This window comes from Oryza glaberrima, chromosome 1, assembly GCF_000147395.1.
Source record: "Oryza glaberrima chromosome 1, OglaRS2, whole genome shotgun sequence".
Lineage (NCBI taxonomy): Eukaryota > Viridiplantae > Streptophyta > Magnoliopsida > Poales > Poaceae > Oryza > Oryza glaberrima.
Genome location: NC_068326.1, coordinates 5,790,277 through 5,800,990, shown reverse-complemented (window position 1 = coordinate 5,800,990; position 10,714 = coordinate 5,790,277). Strand labels below are relative to the sequence as shown.

At 39.5% G+C, this 10,714-nt stretch overlaps 1 protein-coding gene across 1 annotated transcript; it reads right to left on the bottom strand.

Annotated features, from left to right (window-relative positions):
• Window positions 1-5,931: 5,931 nt before the first annotated feature.
• LOC127763466 (protein DJ-1 homolog A-like) lies at window positions 5,932-9,431 on the bottom strand. Its single transcript, XM_052288215.1, has 7 exons — window positions 8,844-9,431; window positions 8,256-8,405; window positions 7,965-8,147; window positions 7,455-7,535; window positions 6,991-7,194; window positions 6,767-6,907; window positions 5,932-6,568 (listed from the first exon to the last, which is right to left on the bottom strand). The coding sequence occupies exons 1-7, from the start codon at window positions 9,168-9,170 to the stop codon at window positions 6,368-6,370; spliced, it is 1,287 nt and encodes a 428-aa protein (XP_052144175.1). The 5' UTR covers window positions 9,171-9,431; the 3' UTR covers window positions 5,932-6,367.
• Between the last annotated feature and the right edge of the window lie 1,283 nt (window positions 9,432-10,714).

The window sequence follows — 10,714 nt, the reverse complement described above, 5'->3', positions numbered from 1 at the left end:
GGTAGTGTTCGGTGGGTGGGCTTCTATAACAAAATGGGGTATGGGATGGTTTATGTAATTTTGCCAACTTTCAAATATCTCCCTCACACATACGCCAGCTGAGTGCTTGACGCGTGGCATCGATAACTATAGCTCGCTTGATGGGTTTGGATGGGCCTACCTGAAATATGAGCACAATAAGTTCATTTTTAGCAATTCGATATTTGAAGTGATTTTGAATAGATTTAAACAAGAGACGTCGGAGTGGGAGTGGTTATCAAGAATTGTAGAGGGGAAGTACTTCTTTCCTCACGGTGGACCCTTTTTCACAGCACCTCAGCCCGAAGAAGTTGAAGTCATGGCGTGCAAAGAAGGATTGGCATTATCGGCTAAATGGATCAATATGTCTATTATCCTCGAAACTGATTGCTCAGAAGTGATTAAGTGATTAAGCTCATGGCCCTTGGGCAAAATAAATCAAGATGGTGTGCCTTGTTGGTGGAAGCGAGAAGTTTTGTTGGTTTACTTCCTGAAGTCCATCTAAATCATGTTGGAAGAGGGTGTAATAGAGTGTCTTATGAACTAGCTCAATTAACCAAAAGGACTAGCAATAATGCAGTGTGGAGACTTGATGCTCCTCCTTGTATTCATGATATTGTCCTACGGGATTGTAATCAATCTGTTTAATCAATACAATTCACCCCTTCCCTGAAAAAAAAAGAATCGTAACTCTTGAGTTCCCATGCTCCAGCTTTTTCAATGGTTTAAAACAATCAACTCAAATTTGAAAAACTCTACTCAAAATTTGAAACTTTTAGCTCAAAATTTTTTTTATCGACAGTTTTAAAAACTCAACCCAAAATTTCAAAACATTCAACTCAAAATTTAAAATTCTCAACTTAAATTCTAAAAGTTTCAACTCAAATTCTAAAACATTCGGTACAAAATCTAAAAACACTACCCATATTTGAAACTTTTAACTCAAATTTAAAAGTCTCAACTCAAAATTTAAAACATTTGCTAAAAAAAAGTCAATCCAAAGTTTGAAACTTACAACACAAAATTTGAAACTTCCAATATAAAATTTAAAAGTTCCAACACAATTTTTAAAACTTTCAACTAAAATGTTAAAACCTTGAATTAATATTTTATTATAGAAAGTTGTAAACTAGAATATTAAACGAAAGAAAAACAAGTGTTTTGGCGGTGGTCCCGTCGTGAAGCGCAGCTCAACGTGTGGCTCTGATCCAAATACATTGATGATGGGCTTCGATCCGGACATGGAGGAGAACGCTACTTTTGCCGCTAGGCAGCTAAGCAAACTAGGAGCCTCTCCATTGAGTGTAAGAAGTGCATGCATTAACGTTACGCTTCGTTCATTTGTGTCGAAACGGGTAGCCCAGCCCAGCATGGCATGAGCACCACAGTTGCATGACCCGTGCGGGCCCACATGTCGAGGCCTCAACCTAGGCACGACACAAGGAGGCTACAGGGCATGTCGTGATAGCCCAGGCATAAGTAGGCCCATGCGCCAAGGACGATCTATCGGCCTGACTGGCCCATAAAAAAATGGAAAAATCATAAAAATATAGGGAAACCATAAGAAAATTGATTCCCACATGAAAAATATGAAAAAAAAGGAAGTTGGACTGGGACATGCATGCTTGCATGCTTTGTGTCATGCTGGCCCACTATAACAACCGGGTTGTGACGTGCCGTGGTAGCGGCCCAAGCATAGGATGCCCCATGACCAACCATGTCGAACTGTGCCTAGGCCGACTAGAGGACTCGCATGCCTGAGCCAGCACGAATTAGCATGATTAAGGCCCTGTTTGATTCAGCTTAGGATTATTATAATCTAGCTTATTAGGAGTAAGTTGAAACAAACAAGTAGATTATTATAGCAGATTATTATAATCTATAAGCCAGATTATTATAATCTAATAAGCTGCTCTAAAGGAGTTTTTTTTAGATTATTAAGTGGTTAAAGACCCACTACTCCTACATACTTGAGAAAAATTACCCATCTATGCCATCAACCGAACATATAGCTGAGGGCATTATAGACTTTAGCCTTTCAAACCCAATAATTCATGCCTCCAATAATCCAGACAAACAAACAACTCGCAGCTTATGTTATATCAGCTTATTATAATCCAGCTTATAGCAATCTGGTTTAATAATCTAGATTATAATAATCATAAGCTGAAACAAACAGGGCCTAACTTAGGCCGTGTTTATTTTAGCTTATTATTATTGGAGACATGGATTACTGGGATTGAAATGCTAATGTCTATAGTGCCCTCAGCTATTTTAGATGTCTTGTTCATCCTTTTGTCGATGTAAACAACAAAAAAATAATTTGAAATAGTAATAAATAAAACATTCATGAATACTTTCTTTTTTACAATAGACTGAGCATCAAATTTATTATCTCCTATCAAATAAAGCATCGGCAATATTATCACAGAAGATATTTGTGTCCCCCTCTTCGTCTCCCAATCGACTAGCATTCCCTTGAGATGAAGGTATCGGCATATAGTTTTCATCGTTATCACACCAATCAAACTCTTCGTCACTGTGGAATGGCGGCGGCGTCACGGCCTTGGGAAGGAGCCAGGGCGCGGCAGCGGCGCGGATTGGGCAAGAAGCCAGGTGCAGAGTGGGAAAGGCGGCGGCACGGCCGAGAAGGAGGAGGGCAATGCGTGCGGAGGAGGCCGATGCACGTGCAGCCGGGGGAGGAGAAGGTTAATGCGTGCGCCGAGTGGGTGAAGGAGCCCAATTTGTTTGGTTCGATGGCAAGGTGGGTAATTTTTTTAAGTATGTAGCTAGGGAAAGTGGGTTTTTAGCCGCCCAATAATTTGAAAAAAAAGCACATTTAGAGTGGATTACCAAATTATAGTAATCTGGCTTATAGATTATAATAATTTATCAATAATAAGCTATTAGTTTGTTTCATATTATTTCTAATAATTTAGATTATAATAATCCTAGGATGAATCAAACAGAGCCTTAATCTTTCCCCTAAACGTTTCATCCGACCTATTCGCCTAGACCCAGATATCCAGTATCTACAGACAATACTTCTTATAGGTGGTGGGCATATCCCACACTCATCCCTTCAACCAAACACCTCAAAAAAGTGGCAGCCATGTCTTATCCACCCATATCTCACCAACCAAATACAATCTTAGTGTTTCATGTTTTTGTAATTATAAGGAAGAATATTTATAAAATATCAATAATGATGTAACAACGAAAGGTACGTAACGTTTTATTTGGGAGGTATTTATTTCGCTTTTCCCTTTTTAAGTTCAAATTTGATAATCCCTCTAATCATAAAATGACATTTAAGATAAGGTTTGGTTAAACTTTTGAAACTCTAGGCATCATTAATTTCTCAAATACTTAGTTTGGAAAAAGGGTATATGCATATTTGATTCAAAATAATGGTATAAGATTGATAGTCAAAGTCTCAAAATTTTGACCGAATTTTACTCTGAACGTCAATTTTTTTTACTAGAATGATTATTTCAAAGGGCACATACTGCAATTCTTATAAGATTTATCCCCTCGTAATTTCAAAATTCCTTTCTTCTTTAGTAATGCAAGGTATTTTCGTTTCGCATGAATTATGGTTTCTGGTAGATATAACCTTATATATGATGGTACAGAATTTTTCTTGTAATTGAATTCCGTAGTGGCAATTGAATTCATGGTCCTATCAATCTTAATACCCCATTAGTACGTAAGGACTTTCATCACATGTACCGATGAATGGTGATGAAAAAACATGAAATGGGGAGAGACTACAGGAGGTTGTACAAAAAAGTTGAGGGGAACAACTGCTATTCATCCAAACTTCACGTGTTTCCCAACTGCTATTTTGCCAAGTGATCAAGTAGGCCACGTTGGCTCTAGGTGGTCCAAAGAGTATCGAAACTCTGCTTAAATAAGACTTGGACATTGAACTGTAGTTTGAACAATCATATCGGTTGTAAGGCAATGACTAGCTAGAAGGCAAAAACAGTCAAACAATTTAAAAAGAGAGGAAAATATAAAATATTCAAACAATATTTTAAGGCATATCATTGAGCATATGGCATAAATTAACTAATTTCACCGTATAATTCTTGTATAATAAGATCACATTCTTCTGGAAAATATTGATGTGATAGAATCACCACTTTACATATTAACAACAAAAGAAATAAATTATACACAAAACTGGACCTATGAATGAATTCAACAAAAAAGGGACCTCTTAATGGCTTCATAATAAATAAACAATAGCATGTTACTCTTAAGAAATAAGCCAGCTTGTATATAACACTTCTTTGTCACCGCAAAAAAACAATAACACTTCTTTGTATATAAATAATGTTGGAAAGAATTGCTCGTATGCCAATAGTGCACAAAAAGGTTTGAATTGTCATTCTGCCATTGAAAAACCATGAGTTATATATTTTTCCCTAAAATGGAGAATTGAGTACTATATTTGCCCCAGCCCTACTATTAGGATAATCAGGTTGATGTTAAGGATTTCCAATTTAGGAGTAGGATTCAAGAACATCTTGTCTCTCCCATGAGTTTAGGTCTGGCGTTCGCACCGTTTGTCTAACAGTTCTTTTCTGTTCATTCAGTCACCACCTGTCAACTGTTCTTTTTCTTTAGCTCCAGTGATGTACATCCTCCATCTTAAAAAATATCAATCCATTCATATAAATATAGACAATATTAAATATATACATGATTGTTTTTTACGGCTCTCCAAATTCATAGACAATGATTTTGGGATTTGTTTTTTTCACGAAGGTTGTAGACTCTGCCTCTAGTTGTGTTGTTCTTTTTAAGATGGTCGCTGGGAAGAAATACCCATCTAAATATATTATTTCAAGCGATCATACATGGCAAACTTTGTCAACGCAAGCGTGGGAGCTCCAGGATGTGTTGACTGTGATCTTCTATAGACGTTGATGTTCATCTATCAGAGATTTTAGGCTGTGTATATCCACCAATGGATATAGAGGCTGGATTTTCATCCATATCTAAAAGAGAATCTATCGGAGGTAATTAACCGGCTATGATTGGTTAAGCAACTCATAGCTTATAGCCACTGCAATTAGCTAATTCCTTAAGGGGACCAATGAGTAATCAAGCATAATCTTGAACACCTGGCGTTCAGATGGCCTTGTTTCTGAATTTTATATCGAGTATGAGTTTGTCCTCTCTGGAAAGTTTAAAAGTATAATATTTACTCTTTTTTTCTAGTGGACTTCGTTTTAAGAATCATGAAATTTTTATAATCTTGTCTGTGTAAACCTCAAACGGCTTGCAGTGACCATAATCCTCGGAAAGTTTGAGGGGGAAAATAAATAAATATTGTTTTGCAGCTCTGCCAAAAGCAACATTTGTGTCGTCACTGTCAATTTCTTCCATGGTACACATATCACGCAAAGGGCACAGTGGAAGCACAAAAAAATGCTATGCATCTGAAATTCTGAATATGATTGGTGTGAAAAATTACCCTTGCAATGCTGATGTAGCAAAACTGAAATTGGTTCTTGCACTGATCTAGCAGAATCTATTCTTTTGACATTAATGTTGAGCCCACATTGTGCGAAACCAGCAATGAACAAAGTGTTTGACTAAACACATGGTGATATGGATAGCCATTAGCCAAGTAATGTCTGCCTACTTCCCAGGAGTCCATTGCTTAACAGATAGCAGTGCTAAAAACAGACTTAAAATGAGTCACTCAACAGTATGATAAATAGAAGCATATAATGCATTGAGAGCCAAAAAAAGGCACAGAATTACTATGTCATGGCACAATTTTCGTTTTCAAGACACAGAAAGATGTACTTTCCTAGTGCATTACACTCATGTCGTTTCAATCACACATTAGTCCTCCTGATGATGATGTGAAAGTGACAATCATAATAGAAAGTATTTTGCTAAACATTCGAAAAGATTGATGCAACAGATTCCAAAGTCTCAACAGGTTCCTTTCTTTCTATCCATCAAACAGGTTCTCAATGCAGTCCCTCTATCTCAGATCGTATTAGTTCCACATGACAGGATTCAGATCCTGTGCCTTTGAGAACTAAACATTGCCATGCCATTTTTCTGCAAGCCTTGGGCCTCAGAAACAAGAGTCAAGATCTATCCAGGTAACTGTAAGACAGCGTAAACTCACCGAAATCTAACAACGACGACTCTTTACACATGATACTCATAATGTACATTTATTCCTCATTCACATGGATTGCCACATGCTGCTATAGGCTTATATTATGCATTCCTAGGAAAGCAGCATAAGTAGTTATTCACAGAAGCATCACTCACAGGTGACAGGCACCTGATGCATAAATGCCCAACTGTATAATCACATAAAAATCAACTCCTTCGCTATACTGACCGCTTTCTCTCGACCAAACAGCTTCTCAACAATGGCTAGCGCGAACTCTGTCGCGGAGCCTGGGGCTTTGCTAGTGATAAGGTTACCATCAACAACCACCCTACTGTCACATGCACTCTGATCAGTAAGCAGGTGTGCCATTGGTGGAAATGATGTTGCCTTCTTCCCCTAAAATGATGGAAACATCTATGTTAATACAGCTTGACAGTTTTTTTTCAAAAGGAAATACAGCTTGATGGTTAATCTGCTACTTTGAGGAATAATCATTTATATGCCTATGGAGCTGACTACTGAATTTGTTCCAAAAAAAAAAAAGAGCTGACTACCGAGAGGGATTAACACTCATGCACATATAAAGGGGAATACCTTCAGTAAACCATGGGGCTCGAGAACATAAGCAGGAGAAGCGCATATTGCACCATATGGTTTATTAGATTCTGCCTGTTTCTTTAGTAAATCTACAAGTACCTTTGTACTAGAAAGCTTTTGAGCACCTGGCAGACCACCCTATATATGACACCAGTATCAGCGAAGTATTCAAAAGATCAACACCAGATCAATCAAAACGTAACTCTAGCTATGGAATGTACCGGCATGACAATCAGATCGAATTCCCTTTTGGCAGCTTCTTCCACCATAATATCAGCTATCAGGTTAAATTTGTGGCGACGGGTCACAACTTGCAACTTATCCTCAACTGATGCAACAGTAACATTTGCTCCTGCTCTACGCAAGATATCTATTAAATTAAGAGCTTCCATTTCCTCCGAACCATTAGCAACTGGCACAAGAACCTGCAGAAGACCCAAAAAAGGGAAGTGCTAGCATGGTTGTTGAGTCATGTAAATCACACCTTATGCTTACTTAATAAACCCTGACCAGGGATTCCTTCCTGCAGCCCAGCGAAAAAAAAATGACAGAATTTCATAGCAACAGCTAAAACATTTTTAAGCAGGCGAAGACCTGTGCCATGGGACAAGAACCTATTCATGCAACCTTAAAAATGTATATAAGGAGACATTTTTTAACAAAAGGATTCAATTTTATTTCATACCTGAGGTGTACCACTGCATTTCCACTCAACTGAATTGAACTCATCTATGACATAGTCAACCCCAGGTTGAGGACGAACATACTGAATTAGAAGAACCACACAATCATTAGGCAATGTTAATTTAAGCAGCTGATGTTGATACAATATGCACGAAAACAATTCGAGTGAACTCAGCAAAAGTAACTTTTTTTAGGGAACACGCATAAGCATGGCGTATCATTTGTATTAAGATTTGAAGGGAGAGATTACAGTAACAATTAAATGTCCTAAAAGATTGCGACATATTGCCTTACTCTAAATTTCAGTATGATTATAATTATGTCAACTAGTTAGAAACCATAAATCACTCAGATAATTGATTGAATCACTGCAGGCAGAATTTTAGGAAAATCCAACAGCCCATAAACATCTCTTTGAGATCATCGCCTGGTAATAATATCATATCACCTAACATAGCAGATAGAAGTAAAAAAAACAAGTATGTGATGGCTTACAGGCTATATAGCTTACCAAGGGTCCTGCAACCTCCTCCGACTTCTCTTTGCCGTACAGTTGCTCCACCAAAGCGAGAGCATATTCAATTGCTGTTGCTGGCCCTTGGCTGGTCACTGCATTTCTATCTACCACCACCCTAGAGTTCACAGGGATAATTTCAGCGGTGAACTTCTCCATGAATGATGGATAGCAAGTCGCCTGAAATAACAAAAATCATATCTGTCTCTCAACATGATACATATTTCCAACAAAACCACCCCCGCAACAGTGAATTGACCCTGACTGAATGATGATCCATGTTGCAACCTTTAAGCCTTTGAGCAAGCCCCAGTGAGCCAGCGTCACCGCTGGCGTGGCGCAGATGGCGGCGTAGAGGCCACCCTGCTCTGCCTGCTTCTTGACCATCTTCTCCAGCACCTTGCAATCTCTGAGGTTAGCTGATCCCGGCATTCCTCCCTACACCAAGTAACCAGCATCACTGAATTGTCACACTTTTGCTAGTCCATACAAGTTCTCTCTTATTAAGCAAGAACATCCTCACAGAGCGCGAATCAATGGCACAGTAAAGCAGAATTAGTACTCCCTCCATTTCATATTATAAGTCACTTTGACCTTTTTTTTTTCTTCGTCAAATTTCTTTATGTTTGACCAAATTTAATGAAAAATTTAGCAATATCTGGAACACTAGATTAGTTCAATTAAATGTAATGTTAAATATATTTTCATAATATGTTTGCTTCGTATTGTTATATTTTTCTATAAATTTGGTCAAACTTAAAAATGTTTGCAAAAGTTAAATCGACTAGTAATATGAAACGGAGGGAGCAACGGAGGGAGTAGTTGTTAAGGGGGAGAAAAAAAAGAAGTAATTTTAGGAGTAAAGGGTGGACGCACGGGTAGGGCGATGAGGTCAAAGGCCTCGCCTTCCAGGTCGGCGACGCGGCCGTCGGCGACGAGCTTGACCCCGAACGCGGCCTCCACCAGGAGGCCACGGTCGTCGCCCGCGGGGTCAGCCGTGGCGACGGTGACCCGCGCGCCAGCGCGGTTGAGCACGTCGGCGGTGGCGGCCGCCTCCACCGGCTCCGTGCCGTCCGCGACCGGCACGAGCACCCGCTTCGGCTCAGCGGCGGCGGCGGCGAAGGCGCGGGAGAGGAGGAGGAGCCGTGGCCACGACGCGGCCCGCCTCGCCATGGCGGAGGCGGAAGCGGCCGCCATCGCCATCGTATCACTGTCCCCGTAGGTAGGGGGGGGGGGGGGGGTTATTCTTGCGTCGTTCGCCGGAAAAATCGAGGTGGCGACTTCGTGGTGCGTGCCTCTTCCTCGCTTCCCTGCCGGAGAGGGCAGTGGTAGAGTAGGGGTAGCTGCAGCGTGCAGGGAGAGTGGGGTGGCGTGGCGCGAGTGTCCAGGAATCGATCGCCTCGTCGTCGCCGCCGCTGTTTCGGTGGACGCGCACGCGTGGCCTGTGCGCTGTACTACTACAGTACAGTTGAACCAGTTAGGTGAACAGTTAGGCAGAGTTTGGCTAATGGGATAGGGGAAATGATTTTCCACCCATCAAAAGTCATTTTTAAATCCTAACAATTCATTCTCCCTCTTTCATTTAATCTTAACCTTTCATTCATTTTCCAATCCCAATCCCACCCCCCATTTTCCATTATCCAAAGACACCCTTAGTACTACAACTTCTTTTTAGTCCCACTTAGTTAAAAAAAATTCACGCTGTCACATCAAATGTTTGATAAAATGTATGAAATATTAAATGTAGGTGAAAAAACCAATTACACAGATTACGTGTAAATTGCGAGATGAATCTTTTAAGCCTAATTACGTCATGATTTGACAATGTGGTGCTACAGTATACATTTGATAATGACGGATTAATTAGACTTAATAAACTTGTCTAACAGTTTCTTAGCAGAATCTGTAATTTGTTTTGTTATTAGGTTATGTGTAATACTTCAATTATTCGTATGTATATCCTATGTGATAATTAAACTTAATTTTTTTTAACTAAACAAGGGCCTAATGTGAACAGAGGACAGTGGAGATAGACCAGAGTGGGTAGCGGGCAAGTGTGGTTGGTTTCATGTCTCCAAAGAATATTGTATATTGCAAAGTGAAACGTGTACATCTTTCCAAATCGGAGTTTTAGTTTTGAATATTGGACAGGTGAAAAATCTGCAATTTGGCTGTGTTCTCGGAGGTTTAGGAAACCTTCACCAGCACGTAAAAATAGGCCGATGGATTAACACGTGACTAATTAAGTTTTAACTTAAATAAACTTAAATGATCAATATAGTGATCTTTAGAGTAACTGTTCTATATAAATTGTTTTTAAAAAGTGACGTTAACGGTTTAGGAAACATGCACGTGAAAACGAGGGAGTAGAATTTGCGAAAATATAATATAGAATAGAGCCAAAAATGATACGGGGCACCAAACATCCATATTGTAGTAAGATCAACCCATCGGATATGACCAATGTATATGGCTAAATCGGATATGACCAATGTATATGGCTAAGTGGTCCTTAAGGTGGGCCCATATGAATTCAGCCTTTAACTAATAATACTTGTGTCGATGTTTGATGTCGCGATTCCGGTATTTGCATGGTATAGGGATCGTTGGTACTAGGGTATACGCGAGACTGAGGTAAAAGAGATAGAGACGATGATTTTTATACAGGTTCGGGCCCTTGAATTGTCAGGTAATAACCCTACATCCTGTTGGCCGAAGCCGATATTGCTCTTATTCACCATAATCAC